This window comes from Ooceraea biroi, chromosome 4 (assembly GCF_003672135.1).
Source record: "Ooceraea biroi isolate clonal line C1 chromosome 4, Obir_v5.4, whole genome shotgun sequence".
Taxonomy (NCBI): domain Eukaryota; kingdom Metazoa; phylum Arthropoda; class Insecta; order Hymenoptera; family Formicidae; genus Ooceraea; species Ooceraea biroi.
This window is the reverse complement of record NC_039509.1, coordinates 16,276,489-16,294,212: the sequence shown is the minus strand read 5'-3', so window position 1 is coordinate 16,294,212 and position 17,724 is coordinate 16,276,489. Positions and strand designations below refer to the sequence as shown.

General features: G+C 46.6%; 1 protein-coding gene across 2 annotated transcripts; it reads right to left on the bottom strand.

The window, feature by feature from the left end:
- Positions 1 to 28: 28 nt before the first annotated feature.
- On the bottom strand, positions 29 to 17,592 carry LOC105284984. 2 transcript variants are annotated; one of them, XM_011348882.2, is made up of 8 exons: positions 16,921 to 17,592; positions 8,774 to 8,998; positions 7,861 to 8,438; positions 3,385 to 3,565; positions 2,644 to 2,778; positions 1,724 to 2,198; positions 1,059 to 1,323; positions 29 to 609 (listed from the first exon to the last, which is right to left on the bottom strand). In XM_011348882.2, exons 2-8 carry the CDS (start codon positions 8,994 to 8,996, stop codon positions 235 to 237), a joined length of 2,232 nt encoding a protein of 743 aa, XP_011347184.1. In that variant the 5' UTR covers positions 8,997 to 8,998; positions 16,921 to 17,592; the 3' UTR covers positions 29 to 234. The 2 variants fall into 2 exon arrangements, with proteins under 2 accessions (XP_011347184.1, XP_011347191.1); XM_011348889.3 differs by having other exon boundaries at positions 292 to 609; positions 1,073 to 1,323; positions 16,921 to 17,057.
- Between the last annotated feature and the right edge of the window lie 132 nt (positions 17,593 to 17,724).

Below are 17,724 nucleotides of genomic sequence, written 5' to 3'. Positions count from 1 at the left end.
TTTTTTTCATCTTAACGAATTAAGATTATTTTGCTTTAATTTACTTTAATTTACTTTTCGGACTCTTTTATCGCAACAAAGAAACTCGTTTCGCTCTTGATTAATGTACTTTCGCTTCCGGACACTCGAGAAGCAAATTTTCTACATTTATACGAATATGTCGTTGTCGTATCACAAGAACAAACGGTACAATTTTCCGCCTCTGTGAACACTACGTACGCATTTTCCTGAAAGTCATATGAACTCGGTGACGAAGATCTTCTTGAAGTCCGGCGCCGAGCCGCCGATGTCGTGTTTGCACATGTCGCCGTTGTCGAGATAGCTCACGTCCGAGTTCTTCAGGATGCTCTTCAGGCTGTCCATCGAGAGATTCGGCAGCTTCCTGTCCACGGCCAACTTGTCCAGGTCGTTCATCGAGTAGCCGGGTCCGATCCTTTTACTTTTCAGGTGATAGGACTGTATGCTGGGCTTCGTGTCGAGCAGCTTCGCGTTGTTGTTGACGTACTTCTTCTCTTCCCGATCCCCCGTGCCGTTCTCTATGATACGCGGCGTGAAAGATCGCATGCTGGCCTTTACCTCGCTGGCTCGCTTCGAGGGCAGAAACTCCACCTGCAAGACAGGACGTTCTCACGATGCGGGATTACGTAAGCGTGCGCGCTTTTAACGCCGCGGAAAGGCCGATGAAACGTTCCGTCAGCGGTGAGCGTTTTTCTATCGCGAGGATGCTTGGATTTTCTCGCATCCTTGTGAAAGTGCCTTCGGCTCGCCTTGCGTCCTTTCCATTTATCGCTAGCACCGACAAACCGGTCACCGTTTCAACCGTTTTTATCAGCGATCGTTTATTACCGTTTTATATACTGATCGTCAGGCAATGAAATTAAAATGATGCAAAGTCAAACAGGTCTTGTCACGTCCAATAGGTTTAGAGGAAAAAGAGAGATATATGATACGATTAAAGCTAATTAAACCTGATTTCACTGTTCTGAAATTTGCCGGATGCCGAGCGTAATAATTGCCAACATCGTTGACAATTCACCGACGAACTCGTGCAAAATTACCTTGGTTCCCTTACGTTGGAAATATTCGAAATCATCATTAGCGACCGTGGTGACGGAGCAGCAGCTTCTGCTTCTGCTCCTGCAGGAGCTCATCGTGTCAAAGTCGCCGTTCTCCAGATCGCAACTTTCGTCGTCAGAGCTGTCGTATCCGTCGCAGTGTCCCGGATTATCTTGTCTCTGATGAAGGTTTTGATGGGCACTCTCCCTTGCATGATCGTCCTTCTTCAAGTTGTAGGTCCTGGTGTCGAACATAGGTCGGTAATATCTGGAAGCGATAAAGGGTCATGAGATTTATGCGTTTAATTATATATTTAAGTGTATAATGTTAGAGATATATTTAATATCATTCATACGTATTGTATTTAGATACATGTTGCTATTTGTGTTTAAATATGCACTCGCGTATCTAAATCCGCGATATTAAAGCGCAACGTGAAAATGTACATAACGTTAAACTGCACATTTAAAGTAAAAAGGCAGGATGATGCGGGTTACACCGTGTATGACGTACATCGAAACGCTTTGAATAATTTATAAGAAAACTTCGCGTCTCACTTTCCAATCATACACGCCATACGTGTATCGTGACGGCGGCTTAATGGCACGGGTAAAAGTGAAGGTACGCTAAAAGGTACACGAGAGCAACCGGCTCGAGTAAGTGGTACCTGGCGTGGTCGAAGCTTTGATTTCTGCGCAGAGCGTTTCTAGCGTAATGCTGCTCCTGCAGGTTCTCCAATCCGACGATCAGATTCTCCAGGCCAAGGACGCTCCTGGCGTGTCGCCTCGACGGTTCCTCGCGGATCTCGTCCAGGCTCTTGGCCTGGAACTTCCGGTTGTTCATGGAGTCCTCGAGCTGCACCAGGTTCTCCATGTTCTGGCCAAAGACGTCGGTGCTGCCGATCTTCCTGCGACCGGCAAACTCGTGCAGACTCTCGTTCGGCCTCGGTCGCCTGCTGTGCTGTTGCTGCTCCATCAAGCTCTTCTTCGGAGTCTCGGGAATCCTCTCCTGACGCGGCTCAAAAGTCGAACTCGTGAAGGACGACAGCTCCGCTGGCAGGGACGCATAGTTACCGTCCTCGTTCACTGGCTGCACCCTGGGATAGTGCTGCTGGATTCCCATGGTGATCGTGCCGGTCTTCGCTGCAAACGAGCACGATGAGTAAACAGAAACGATCGTATTACGAAAGCCGATTGTGACTCGCTCGTATATCTCGCGCGGAGCATTTAACGATCACGATTTCCTAATTAACGTCCAAGCCGACTTGAAGAACGGATCGTCGGGGGGTAAAATAGAAAGGAAGGCATCGCGGCACGTGAAAGCGCCGCTTTCGGGAATATCGGGACATTCGACTTTTCACGTTACGGTGACCCGTAATGCCTGGTGTATCAGGCAATGGTGGTGGAATATGGATATACAGTTTCGCCTCATACTTTCTAACGTGGCCGCGTCAATGCGCCCGGCCAGTGAATTAACGAGGCCCGCACGAAACGTCGCAATTAACAATATGAGCCCCGGGAGAGAGAACTATGGGCTGAGCACAGTATCCTCGTTAAATCCCGCTGACATCCGCTCTCGATCGCTCACCTCTGCTCTGATGGCTGTGCAACCGCCCGTAGAGGCTTCCGTTCGTCAGGGGGAACTTGAGCCCATGATTCAGATTCAGCTGTAGCTTGTACTCGGTGTCCTGCTCGAAGTGTCGAAATTTGCCGTCTATACCGCCTGAAAGAGAAACCACAGTGAAATTTTGTCGTTATTGAAAAAAGGAGACTTTTTTTCATGCGCTGCGGAGTAAGCGCGCTTTCCTCGATCATGATAAGGACAATGATTTTATAAATTATACATGACCGTACTTCTCGCCGAGAAAGTTAATATATAAATCTCCCGGTTATTTAGAAATCTAATTGCAAGCGCTGAGATTTGCTTCTCCGGATGGGCTTGATTTTGTAAAAAGGGAACAACCATGCACAAGCTGATCAACAATATATTAATATTTTAATTCAATAATAAAGAAAATCTCGTGGTGCGTGCGATATGAGGAGGCAAGATAAAACCGTGTAAATAATCGCGTACGTTGCAAAACGCGAAAGCACGTCGTCGGAGCTTATCGCTCGAAGGCGCGTCGTTAACGAGAAAGATTGTCGGTTGTCGCGCGCAGCCACGTATCGTGATTATGTTGCACGGTGGGCGTCTTACTTTCCCACGCACGGCGGACAGGTCGGTGTGTTTTTGCTTAACGAAAGAATGGAAATCATATAGTGTCCCCGCGTTACGAAACGCGCGGCAGACCGCGCAAAAGCCGCTTCTGTCGCGGAAAAGAGCACGTACCGTGCGACAGCCGCCTCGCGTGATCCTGCTTCGTGTACACCTTGGCCACGTATCGGCAGAACATCTTGTCGAAGAGGGCCAGGAAGACCGGAAGCAGCACGTCCTTCACCAGCGGCAGCCAGGTCGCCAGGTTTTGGGGCGTGCAAAAGCTCCTCAGGAGGCTCGGTCTGATGGAGATGACCTGGAAAATCGCGTCCAATTGAGGGTGTAGTCTCGCGTGAGAGGCGATCCTTGTTAAGTCTATAGGTACAATAGATACATTCATCAATTTGATCAGGTAGAGTAAGATCCTTATGATCGATTACGCCGTGGCGGTTTAATAACGCTCATCGCTCGGGCGCGATTATCATTAAACGAATGCGGCGATCGTCTCGCGCACGCTCGAGAAAACGGTATCTCCGCGATCTGTTAGGAGGCTCGATACAACGTAACGCAATCTGCGCATTCTAGACCGCGTCGGGCGCTTTTCCTCGCGCTGATAAGTTTCACCAGAAATCATGTCAAGAAGATTCTATATTCAGAAATTGGGTCCAGCTTTCGCCACGAGGCATCCGCCGCGCGCGTCAAACGTTCAGATCGGCTCAATTACACGCGGCTAATTGTCGTACACGCGATAGTGGTGGACATAGGCGCGCGCGTGCACGCGCGGAAAATGAGAAAGGGGAAACTGCGTGCCTCGTCGGGGTGAGAAGGGACCTTGGAAACCTGCGGGCGGGCCTATCGTGAAATCGAATTGAGGGAAAAAGAAAACTTTCGGTTTTAACCGCGAATCCGCGCGAGTATTTGCCGGTGAAAACCGCCGTGTATGCGGTCGCGCTTTCAAAGTACGCGCATCGTACACGATGATTCAATGCGCGAGCGCAATTTTATGTACGCTCCGCACGCACCGTCCGCTTTTTACAACGGCGTATATTCAAAAATACGCGAGCGATCGCGGGTAATCGTTCCGCCGCTTGAATTCTGGATCGCTGCGTTCGAGATCTCGCCGCGCGATCGAAATTCTCAAAGTTTCACGTTTACGTAACGGTGGGATATATTTTAATAAAAATTTCAACGAGTCTCGGCTTCAGCGCGATATATCCAGCTGATCCAATGCCGCGGAGAGAGTTTGACGTTGCGCAGGCGCTAAACTCAAAAAGGTCATTACGTAAATACGAATATTTTCGCGCGGAAACTGAACACGTGGCTTCACGCGGCGATTGGAACGCGTTTCCGCGTGATTAGAAAGGTACGTCGTTCGCGAGATCATTTGTTCGCTTAAATAATTTCACGCGCTTTTAGCGCACACACGCTGCTTCACGTGAACTCTTGATCGCGACAGGATAATCAAATTATCGTTAATTAACTGGTAGCAAAGCCTTCCTTGCAGTTGGCGCGCGCTTCTGCCTCATCTTGAGCATTTTTCCCGCGAACGGTATAGCATACGGTAGAACCGCCGCGCCGGTTACGTGAATAACGGCCGGTCTGGTCCGAGGTATGAAATCGAAACTAGTTGTACCTTAATTAGAGAATAGTGCGGTTCTAATATGTGTGCGTGTCTGTTGGTGTGCACGAGGCAGTGCACGCGCAATTCCCGACCCCGTCTCTCTACTTCTGTCAAGCGTATCTTGCTCCGGTTGGTGCACTAGTTGCCACAACCGTCAATTTTCTATTATATTTCACTCCTTTTGATTAATCCCTTTTACTTATACCAAGAAACACGCGTAAAAAGATCTCTTTCGCAGAAATGCTTTCGTGATTATCGCATGATCATTATTCGCTGATATTCAAATTTTCGTCTTTATTTATTCAGACTCATTAATTAATATAGTTTCATTTTATTTGACTCTTGTTTTCTCTGTTGCGTGCACACGCGCATCAACATATTGTTTTAGTTTTGACGCAATGATTACCGCAATAAACCCGGGGGTGTGTCATGCCACTCTCCCTTCTTCCGCGTGCATTCTCTCGCTCGGTTTGCGACTTGATTTCCGGCTTGCGAGAGTTTCTCTATTGCCGAATCAAACCACATAAATTCACGCTGATTTTCGAATCAGCTTTGGTGGTTTACTTTAGCAGCTGGCAAATATAAATGTAACAGCGCAGACACGCTTCTTGCGTTTGTTCAAAGAGCGCGATCGGTCTCAGGCCGATCGCTGCTCCGATAATAATTGCCTAATCTGCGAGAAACATCGGCTCAAAATTCCTCGACGATTACGTATGAGTTATCATCATTTGCACTTAGAGTGATCTGTGAAACGACCCCGAGAGAAATATGGGAGCGCTTGTCGACTCCGATGATCTTGACGTGTTCATCGCGATTCCTACTGTGCGCAAATCGGGAATTAAAACTCGCATCGGTAATTTAATTGTTAATGTGAAAAAACACACAGGAGTGTAACGGTCGTCACGCTGCCTGCCCGCTCCCATAAGCGGAGAACAACGTTTATTTCGATGAACGGTGCTCCGATAATTATTTCCCAACGAGCTAATATGCGCGAGCCTCGTGCAGTCTGTTTCATAATTGTCTAAGGTACCGCGGCGAATTAAGGAAACGATGACTCATACAGTAATGCTCGTTAATACGAGACGTTTACTGGCGACGGGAGATAATATACTCGGTGTCCCATCGATAAAGAGTCCGAGATCGCGTGCGCTCGTTCGTTCCGCGATTCTCCGCGCGAATCGCTCAGCCAGCGATAACTTAATTGGCCGCGCGTCGCTTCTGGGCGGGATAAACAACGTGCGTCGCTCATGTAACAACCGCGATCATTAATATTTATGAGAAGAGGGTCACGGAGGTTTCTCCGTGGGATGAGTTTTGCGGGGCGGCCGCGAATTCTTAATTTGGCCCGCCGATTAAGGTCGCCGCGGCCGAATTAGGATCGCGCTTTCGAATCTCGCTTCACGTCCGCCCGTGCATGTACGTGCCGACCCTTTTTCCATCCCCGCGTCACGATCCCCTTTGTTCCTCGCGACCACTTTCTCGAGGAGCGGAATTTACGAGCGAGCGGTCCGCCGTCTCGTTTCCGGATGATGAGCGCGCTTCAATGAGCTCGCTCGCGTCCGGCTCGCGTTCGCTCGCACGAAAATCCTCTCTTGGCTGTGATGTAATTGTCCTGATGTAATTGCTGTGACGGCGACCGAACAATTCGCTCGTCCACCGCGTCGGATCTGAGATACGATGATACTTTCAGGGGCATGACTAATAATTGGAGACGATTCCTCTCACAGTGAATAAAAAATTTGACACCCGCAAAATCCGGTCGTTTTTACTTCCGCAATACGATATATCGTGTAATAAACGCGACCGGCAATATTCTGTTTTTTTTTTGTTTTTTTTTTTTCATCGCAATATTCTGTTACCTTGGCTCTGTTTTATCGAAAAGAGCGAACTTTTATTTCCATGATTTTTCATAGAGGATTTCAAAATTCAGATTCGCGGCGTTGCGTCTGCGGTGACTAACGAGAACTCTGACCCAGAGAGCCTGAGACTTAATAAATGTTAATGACCGATGTAGCGAGGCTGCTTAAAACAACCTCGTGGAGTATCCTCTAGTTTTTGCCGCGTCGAGAAGCATAATCGGGGGCGTACCATAAATCGCGTCGACCGCTTTTAACTATGTAACATTGTTACGGTCCGCTTGGTGCGCGCAATTTCGAGGATATTGCGAAATATTCCCACTTACGGTCGAGACGCTGCTGGCGCAAAAAGTAGCATGGCGTCGACCGAAAAGAAGTTTGGTCTAGGCGTGATGGAGTATTTAATGATTCTCGCTTTTTCCATGCTCTCCTGAATAGATCTCGACCGCGAACCGACAATTAACGTCGTCGGTTCGTTGGAGCCATGATTCGAAAGTAATATAATGTTTAAGCCAGCCGCATGGAAAAAAGCACCGAGGGCGCCCGGCGTTAATGATTTTACATAAACTAGAAATCGCAGCCTGTGCGGACCTGCGATACCGGTCGTAATAAGGTTACGCTAACGATCGAAGTGATTTTCCGTTTCCTGTTTTATCGAGTTAACCTTCCGACTCGCAGGAAAAACAACAACTATCTTTGCTCATACGCAGCTCGTAAGCGTGAGCAGGTATAAATTATTAGGTATAAATTGGTCAACCAATTGTCGATGATGAGAACGACGAATTTGGCACGCCCTGTATAATGGCCGACTATTCCGTTTTTGTGGCGGTACTGAATTAATGGCGTGTGCAAAACCGCGTTGTATTTAATAGCAGGCAATTATTTTAGCTATATTTAATTCATTGCCGATCCAATAGCATGAAAACCGGTTTTATATTGTACAACATATTGCCCACTGAAAGGTGTCTCGTACGAGGTAACAACAAGTAATAACAATAAAAATATGTAATAAGTTCACGAATAAATTGTAACGACGATGTATCTACTAGATAACAATGGTAAGAACAATATAAAATAAAAAAAGAACAATTAAATTATTAATGAAAATGTTAAAACAATTAATTAAATAATTACCAAGATGGGTAGATGCTCGAAGATGTAGCAGACGAAGAGGATGCTGTAGACGGTGGACTTGCCGCTAGCCTCGTCCACTTGCACCCTCTTCTTCCTCAGGCAGGCTCTGCTGTTGGTCGAGCCGCTAGTATACGATCCGCTGGAGGGATCCCAATGCGGTGGATGACACTCGAACGCTCCCGAGGAATTCTTCGAGCTCGCCTCGGACAGATCCGAGACCGACTTGAGCAACTCGGAAGTTCGAGGACGACACAGGTTCTTGAAGAGCGCGACCAGCACGCCGAAGAGTGACGTGAGCATCAGCAGGCTCCTCAGCGAGTTGACGAAGATCCCGTATTTATGGGAGATCTCGTGGGCCAGGAAGACGCAGACTTCCGGCTCGAAGTTGAGGACGCCGGTGACGCCGATGCAGGCGCTAATGACGCTCAGGCTGACCAGATGGTACTTGAGGTGGCTCTTTGTGAGATTGACGGTGTCCTCGCGGCTGCTGATCGCCGCGAATACCGCAATCGACGTCAGCGTCAGCTCCTGGAGAACGCTCGACGAGTTGAGCAGCCATACCAGCGTCGAGCACAGCTCTGCGACAGGGAGGACGTCGTTTAACGGTCGTTTAAAATTATGCGGCGCGATCTTCCGCAGGCGTTCGAGCAAATCTGTCCCGTTTAATTAATTTACATGACGCGATTGTTGGGATCCTGTTGGCGCTTCTACACCGGACAGGCGAACAATCTCGCAAGGCGGGGTACCGTAACGTCGATGAGTGCGATTGTGTATTCGCATTTTCCGGAGTACAGTTTTACATAATCACGCTGTTACTTGGTAGCGTACGTTCTTGTTACTTTGACGAAAATTATTATTAAAATGTTATTTTGACTCTCGCACTGAAATTGATAAGAGTCATGATCATAATTACCTCCAAAGTGATTCGCTGGACGGATCAAGGTGAGAATCGCATAGAGCAGCAGTCCTAATTGATGCGCGAGGCTCTGGAAGAGGATCGCGACTGTCAGCACGTCGATCTTCCTCTTCGCGGACGACGATTGGTTTTGATAGATCAACAGCGACCACGACAGCAGCAGGATACATATCGGTGAACCTACGCACGTGGCCAGCCATTCGCCCACTTCGCCTCGCATCTCTACGGAAAAAGAAGAACGGGAGCCGTCTCACTTTAGCCAAGTTATCCAATCAATAACTAACTACACACGATAATCGTGTTAATTACATTAATAATTAAACAAATAATCCCTATTGTGTGCGCGCTTCATTATCTAGCGCGGAATAATGAATTGCACAACATGCTGTTAAGTTTCTTTGCGTTTCTGGTAGCGTCATTTAATATTTACATAAGGTATCGACATTTTCACAGTGCGTATCGCACGAAGGTGAAACAATCAGCGCGGAATTTCTCCCGCGGTCGTCCTCGTCATCGTGGAATGAGGTAGGTCCGTTTCCCAGTGAGAGTGGTGATATCCTAATCTCGATGAAAGCCCGCAGAGCAATTTGCTGCGCCGTGTCGAATTATATCCGCGCACGAGGAAGAGCGGCGGATTATTGTTAATCAACGGTAGTCGCAACACCGGGAGTTATTAACACGATGGAGGAAATGCAACGTACAGACAAGTGTCGCAGGAGGGTGGCGGGGTGGGGACGCGACGTTTTCACACGACGTATCTCCTTTCCCCATCTTCATTCCTCTGCGGCTCTCTCATTTTCTCCTTGCCGTTTTTTCCGGGCATTTCTTTATGCAGAATCGCGATCTTGAAAATGAAACGCGATTGTTCGGCTGCCGAACGAGAGAAAAATAATCGTCATTTACAATTCATTACGTTGCAATTCATTGTAATTTCTAACAAGCGAAGGAGACCCGTTCCTTCCGTGTATGCGAGATCCTTTGCATCTTTGTGAATAAAATAAAAGAAAAAATCTCTCTTAATGTGTGCCCGAAAGGTTGTTATCCCGAGATAAAATAAATCCTGCTCCATTCTACCCCATTCTGTCTCCCTTGCACAAGGACTCGGTACGTTCTCCATCCCTCTTGCTTCTCACAGCGCCGAGGCAACTTTCTATTCCGCGCCAATGCTGGCATCGCGGTCTAATTTATCGAGTTCGAGTCGACTCGTGTCCGCACCCGGCAGAGAATTTCCCTTCCGTCGGGATCACGAGGAATGGCCCGGTCGTGCATCGTCGTCGTCGCCGGACCTTTTCCCAGAGTTACGCGCGAGACACGGACGCAGGAAGAGGAAGACGCGTTTTCGCGTAATGACAGGCACGCTCGTTTCTTCGTGGCCAGTGCCTCTCGAACGATCGCGAGCCGTTACGTCGACATTTTTTTAACACCGCAAGATTTCGTTTTACGAATGTCGCGAGAAAAGTATCTCTTGTGTGATTGGATATCGAAATAAATATCGATATATTATACATATCGAAATAAGAACCGATCGTGCTGCGCTTATTATATGTGCTGCGTTGCGGCTGTCACGATAAAAACTTCTCGGCTTTTTATTTTACGGTTTTATGTCTATATATAGAGGGAATACGAGAAATGCCGCCTATTTCCCATCCGCAAACGCGGGGAATAATGAGTTATTATACTTTCACGCGAGGCCTTATCGAAAATCCATCGAATTTAATGCTCGAGGAATGGCAAATATAATATGTATCTTTTATCTCTTCGCGTGCGTATTTCCGAATGCCTGCAAGTCGCGTGCCTTCTCTTCCTTTTTGCAAGTGTGCGGTGTGTGCACTTTCACGTGCGAACGTACATGTATGAATGTTCGCATTTCGCTCGGCTGATCCGTAAATTTTCCATCGCCTGTCCGATAAGTACGCAGCTAATTCTCACGAGTCAGTTTTCCTACCATAAATTGGATAAAGCCCGACAGCTGCGTTAATGGCCGCTGAAAATGATCCGAGATATTATGGAAAAATGTATATTTCACTGCTTGAATTTCAACCGCAACGAGCACGGCAAGTAGTTTCCAGGCGGTGATAATCGTTTGCGCTGTTACGTAATCTTCTCGATCTCGTTTAAGCTTGATATGAATGTTTCCTGTTCTAATCTCTCTAAAAATTCTGGCCATTGCGGTTACATGTGCGTATATGGGGCGTACGAATTTATTGAAAGATACTTGAGTACTAGATCCTTTGATCCTCAAATAAAAATGCTAAATGCCATGCAAATTTAAACGGAAAATCAGAATTTGTCGCTTAGTTTGTCCGATCATCCTTGACAGCTTAATTCGTAGAAATTCATGGTCGTTTTCAAATGGAGAACGAATGTTGCATTCAGAAAAGGACAGTTCTATTTATCGACTTGGAATAAATTATCATTAATATTATGCCGATACCATCATCATTGCTGCGATGATGCCTATCGTGACTAATACGAAACCGGTTGCGCGAGCAGAAGAAACCGGGTTAATTTTCTCGCGGGTGATAACAATGTCATCCGCAAGAAAACTGGCCCGACGATCTCGCCTCGCTATTATGCTCGGCTCGTGTAATCGGCTCGTTGTCGTTTGTTCCCGTGCTTTTGCACGGGTGGATCTGGGTTATACGAGAGGAAAGTTCGTGTCGGAGTTTCGCGTGCAATGAGCTTCGCGAAAGAAGGCAGAATCGTGTGGAGAGGATCTCTCGCCATCGCGCTTTACGACCCATTGCTATAAAAGCCGACCCGATTATTCGCTCTTCAAACATACGGTAAAATTAGAAACGCGAGCCGAGCCTGGTTTACGCGATTTGCCCGTTGTACCCGTTATCCCACAGACTGAAATTCCTCCGTAAACGAGTCGACATGTCCGGTGCATTAGTAGGAAATCGGTCTCCGCGATAGTGTCGCTATTAAAATACCTCCTTTGTGTTACGCGACAACCGCAAAGATCCTTTCAAACTTTAAACGTCTCGTTGATTTTATACGAGTTATGTAGAAATAGATGTGTTTAAGTCATATAATTTTATATATACAATAAAATACTCTGTGTAATTTATTATAATGGACAACAAATAAGATCAATCAAGTTGAAGTAATAACGGGTTTTCAACACGTCGAAGCACTCTCACTATGATGCATTCGAGATCGAGGTGCAATTAAAAATTTCTCAGCTTTCTGGCAAATTATCGTATATCCCCCTGCAGTTTGCACATGACTTCGTAGGCGTGTTCGTAACGCTCTACCAATTTTTGCCATTCTATTCTCTTGACGGGAGAACTACAATCCATTTGAATGCGAGACAATGAGGTACAAGTCTGCCATACGATCATAAATTTATGTTGTTCCAGCAAAGCGTATTTCACGCAGTTTGGAATGGATGCACGCACCAAGGTGCGTCCGTCGTCGGAGTGTATTCTGTATAGCCCAGTACAGTTCCTGAAGCAGCGACTTATCAGGGAGAGGTGTATCTCCCTCGATTAGGCTGGAATGCCGTGAGGCGTAGAAGCGATCAAGGCCAGAAAAGCGGAGGTGAACGCGGATCCTCGAAGGGGGATGCTGTTATCCGATGGACCGGTGCCCGACCTTGTTTCGGCGGAGCCGGGCGCCGGACCAGTTTTGCCGATAACATCGCCGCAGAGAAGAATGATCCCCGGGAAGATGCGCAGAGTTCTGCGCGGTCCAGGATCCACTGTTGCGGACGCGGTTGAAAACGGCTGCGGCACACGCTAACTATTGACCCGCGTTTTCACCGTGCATTCAACTCCGAGCGCGACAGTGTAACTTGGATCCCGTTTCTTCGGCTCGGTATTGGTGCCTTGAAGGAGAACAGACTTCATTATCATTTTACGCACGTATCATTGTTTCGTTCATTGTTATTATACCTGTGCCACGGGTCAACCGCGAAGACTCTTTCCAACTATAAACGTCTTGTTTGTACAGAAGTGAAATTTGTAGAGAGTTGATTTTACAAGAGTCATATAGAACAACTTGCATATACCTACATATTAGAATTATATTGAAATGAGTATTTTTGTAAATATACTTGTTATTCAATGCTACGTTATTTTATTTAAATTGAAAACACTGATAAAAACTATTTAACGATTCGTTAAACAGCTTTCCTCTGGAACGTCGAGTAACATTTTCTTATTCTTATCGATATACAGATAGCATATAATATTATTATAATAGAATTAACACGTTCTAGGCTCTTTCAAATCTGAAGAAAAAGGAATAATAATACCGTAACATCTGCGGTTAGATGCGCTGCGTGGATATGGGACACCATGTCAACGAGGCGATCGCGGTTACGGATAAATCGCGGTTATTTTTTATCCGAGTATCATTTATCCGAGCTTCTCGCGCCGCGGTGACTGTAAGTAGGGAATGAAATCGACGAAAGTCTGGCAAGTTTAGAAATCCATTGGCCAAATAGCCGAGGCGTGTAGACAAGCGGGAGATAGCTTTTCACTTAATACACATCGCTGCTGGTGGTTGCTGCGCGTGGCTGGCTGCAGCAATCTTGCGTTGCTCCATCCAGTAGTGCGCGTACTACTTCGTTACGCAACTGCGCATTTAAAGTTCACCCCCCAGGAGGTACATGTGCACTTTTAAGTATCTCAAATCGAGCGGACGTTTCACTCGACATTTTCACTCGGGGAAAAGTCGGGTCGAGATTTCTCGAGGAACGTATGCCTGAAATATCAGCGTTCGGAAGTCATCTACGATGCCCGCCACACGAGCATGTTCGAGCGTGTTCGACGCGGAAGAAAACGCCGCCGGTGAACGCTGTGATTTGAACGCATGCAATGGCACGAGCGCGCACGAATGGTCGCTGCTGATCGTTCACGTTCACGTGCTACGCGAAAACGTATACGGACGAATGGCGGAATTACGTTCATGATTATGACCTTCGGCCAATTAGCGCAAGCTGCTGCTGCTGCGACGCAGCGCCCACGTGAAAATGATCTCTCGTGTCATATTGTCCCCGAGTAGACCTAGGTCTACTCTAACTCGGTCATGTGAAACTTTTACGATAAACCGTCCATCTACTGGCACCTCTTCCTTTCTCCAGCTCGCTCGCATATCGCGTGATCTTTTCTCTCTTTTTCTCTCCGTTTGTTCTCCTTTTTCTCTCGCGCGGAGCGTGTTTCCGAAAGAATGCCGGTGAGTGTCTGACGACCTCCACCTTGGGATTACATTTCATGGCTGTCCGATAAAGCGCTTGGGACCATTCTTCGGGCCAGGTAACGAAAACAGGTAAATTAGAAGGCACTTGATGGGAGGGAACCCCTTCTGCGATGTCAGAGAGATTAGATTTCCCTTCTGATGCAAAAGGTTTTCTTTCTTTTCTTTCTTCTTTGCTTTTTAAAACCTTTATATTCACTTTGTTTTCCAGCATGGAGATTCACCCGGTTTGGTGAAATCTTAAAGATCTTTTTACGGATGGACAAAATCATTTTTAACATTGTTCCCAAAATTACTTTTTGTATCGAGATTTCGTTTAATTATTCAAGTACATTGTAAATGTTCTTTTGTTTTAAGGCTGCAATATTCCCAAGTTAGCTTTTTCATCAATAAAAATCACAAACGGGACCTAATTTTGCAGAATGAACTCTCGTCAGTCTCATCTTTTCTCGCAGGATACGAATGGAGAAGGTGTGGAACGTAGCAGAAGCATAAAGACTACTGTGGCCGAGAGTACCGGCGAATTAGATCTCTCTAATTCGAGTCTTGGCATGGTCTGCTGTTTGCACCCGGTTACTGCATTGCCGCTCGAAGTAGGTTACGAATACGGGCGTACTTTGAGAAAGTAACCGACACCGTCGATCTGTCGCTCCACTCGCCACGATTAGGCGCGTACATTCGCTACATCGAAATTAAAAAATGTTTTTGAAACGCCTCAACATAACTACGTACTCATTTTCCGCTGCCATACAAATTATTTATTTATCTATATATATATACAGGGTGTTTCCTCTAACTGTAGCACTTAGAATATCTCTGCTTCCTTTGATGATATGAAAAAAGTCGGAATATCGCGATAAACTTCATTTGCACGGAACATACTCAACGAATCATTTCCTGATCGCTGGATTGGACGTGGTGGAAGAATTTCTTGGCCGGCTCGATCACCAGATCTTACGCCTCTTGATTTTTTTCTTTGGGGACACCTAAAAAATGAAGTTTATCGCGGTATTCCGACAACACCTGAAGATATGCGAGAAAGAATTCAGCGTGCGTGCACCGCAATTACTCCGGAATCTCTCACAAACGTAAAACAATCGTTTATTCATCGAATTCGAAAGTGTATGGAAGTAAACGGTGATCATTTCGAACATCTGTAATAAAGGTATATCTTTGTAGTTATACATACAATAAATAGAGTTTCTTTTCCTAAACGTGATTTTTGTGGCTCAAAGTCATTTGAAGGTCAACATATTCTGTATGGTTGAATTTGTTTTTTTACAAGCTACATCATTTCGTTAAGGAAAATATACCATCTCATTTAAAAAAATGTTCATGACCTTGATATCTTGTGAAAGGTCACATTAAAAAAAATAATGTTCTTACCAGAGTACTAGTCTCTTTGAATCGAACAATTTTCGTCCTTTGACTTTTTTCATATCATCAAAGGAAGCAGAGATATTCTAAGTGCTACAGTTAGAGGAAACACCCTGTATATAAGCCAAATACCACTCACTGACTCATCAACGTGCAGCCCGAACCACTGCACCTATCGACTTGAAATTTTAAGGGTATATTCCTACTATCAGGTAGGTGCTCACTAAGGGAGGGTTTTCCGAAATTCCACCCCTAACGGGTGAGAAGGTGTAAAATGTGTTTTTATTTAATTCTACACATAAATATCGCGGGCGAAGCCGGGACGGGGGATGCTAGTAGAGGATAAAACTCAAAACTCAAATACCGAAACTCTAAAACCTTTTTTCAAAGAAGAACGGTTCAAAATTCGTGAAGGAATTGAGTAATAATTCCTAAATTAAGCAATAATCGCGCAGATAAAAGAAAGCGAGACACGAAACGAATCTTTCGTCATATTTGGACTTTATTTATATTTGTGTACATCTCTAGCGCGCTTCTTTTGCTAAATAACGACGTATGACGAAAGAGGCGTTTCTAAAATTCCCGACGCGTGCCAAATTCCTAAACCCGACCCGGGTCAAGTGTTTCGCGCGGGTTTCGAGGTCAGAGAGGAACAGGTTTCGCGCAGATCGCGAAGATTCCTCGCTGGCGATTGCTCGATATAGCGTTACGATCCGATTTACAACCCGCGGGGGAACGGGATCGGGTAGCATGCAAAGCTACTCCCTCATTTTCCCGCCTCGTTTCGTACAGTTACTCCCCTGTTTTGTTCGCCGGCCGATTACGCGCGCTCGTTCATCGTTGACGCCGCCGTAATAACGCGGGCCATTAAATATTCCTTGTTTAACGAACTCCTGCTAATCCGTGAGACGCGAATTATATTATACGAGCCCCGAGTGTACGCGCACGTTGTGCAACAAGAACGAGTCTCTACGCGCGCGCGCGCGAGTCGGAATTCCGATGCAAATGCGGATTACGTGCTCGCAAAATTACACCTCCGCCGCGGCGGCGCGGCGCAGAGACGCGCATGTGCGCTACATATTCAAACTCCGGTAGCGCGACAATCGTCGACATAATATTGCACGGAGGTGGAACGGATATTACCGTGAAATTGCGGTACTTGCGAGCGGCGCAGCGGTCCTCGCCGGTGTATCTGATTGGGGACTGCAGCATTTACATTGTTATGCTCATTGAGCGAATTAATGCACCGTCCATAATCCGACGCAAGGACGCGAGGAAGACACGTCCTTGACGGCGTTACGCCGGCGAGTTGGCAATCGGAAGAAAAGCAGGAAGCGAGGAATCACTTATATCTTGGCGACGAAGCGCGATTTGATTGCATGGAAATGCAAAAATGCGGAATGCGCGATAACACGGTAATCTGCGTAATGCGCGTTTGCATAACTCGAACGCACAGAATCGAAGGATTTTAATTTCACAGGTCGGCGCGAGTTATAATAAGCACCCTCGTGTTCGTATACTTTCCCTATCGCTCTAATGCTTGCTGCCGTTTCGATACTCACTGGTTCGTTGTCAATGACCGTGCGGAACCAGCGTGGAATGTCGCATCGCTAGGATGATGTCCCGGGGGATGCACCTCCTGCCTCCCTTGGTGACCTGCGATATCGGTGACCCCCTCTTACATTATGCACGAAATGTTCTTCCACCTTCCCGGCCCACAGTTCCACGACGCGTGTATTTTCAGAGCGAGTAGCCTGCGTAGTTTTTCCCGTGCCTGGGAATTTGACGAGCGGCAGCTGTGCCCGTAAAACGCCAAAGTGCCTTCACTCACGGATGAGCGAGGTGGCACGCACGATACACACCAGTCACGAGGAATTTGTTTTCGTCGATTTATATTATGGCCCAAGCTCCAATCGATCGGCAAGGACCGCACTGCGATCAAGACGGACCATTCGAAGCACAAACCATCGAGCTCAGGAAGTCGAGTTTAAAAGAGAACCGCCGATTAATCGAAACTAGATTAACAATTGACACTGCGTTTTCTTTTGTCGGTGATCACTTTGTAACGAAATATGGTACGGCCTGGACAATGGAGACTTTAGTACGAGACAGCGTCACGATACTTGCAAAAATAGTTTTTGCCGTTCATGCATTCCGCTCGTTGTGTTATGTATAATGTATAAAAAAAAGAAAACAATTTAGAGAAAGAATTGAGTTCAAACGCGGCGGAGAGCGCGCTCGAGCGACCACTATTGCCGCGAAGAAGTCCGGAGCGGGACTGAGTGGCGGCCAGGATTCATTTGGGTCAGCGGCACAACGTAGTATACCAAAGGCTGCCTCTCGACGACTATACTTTGTTACAACCA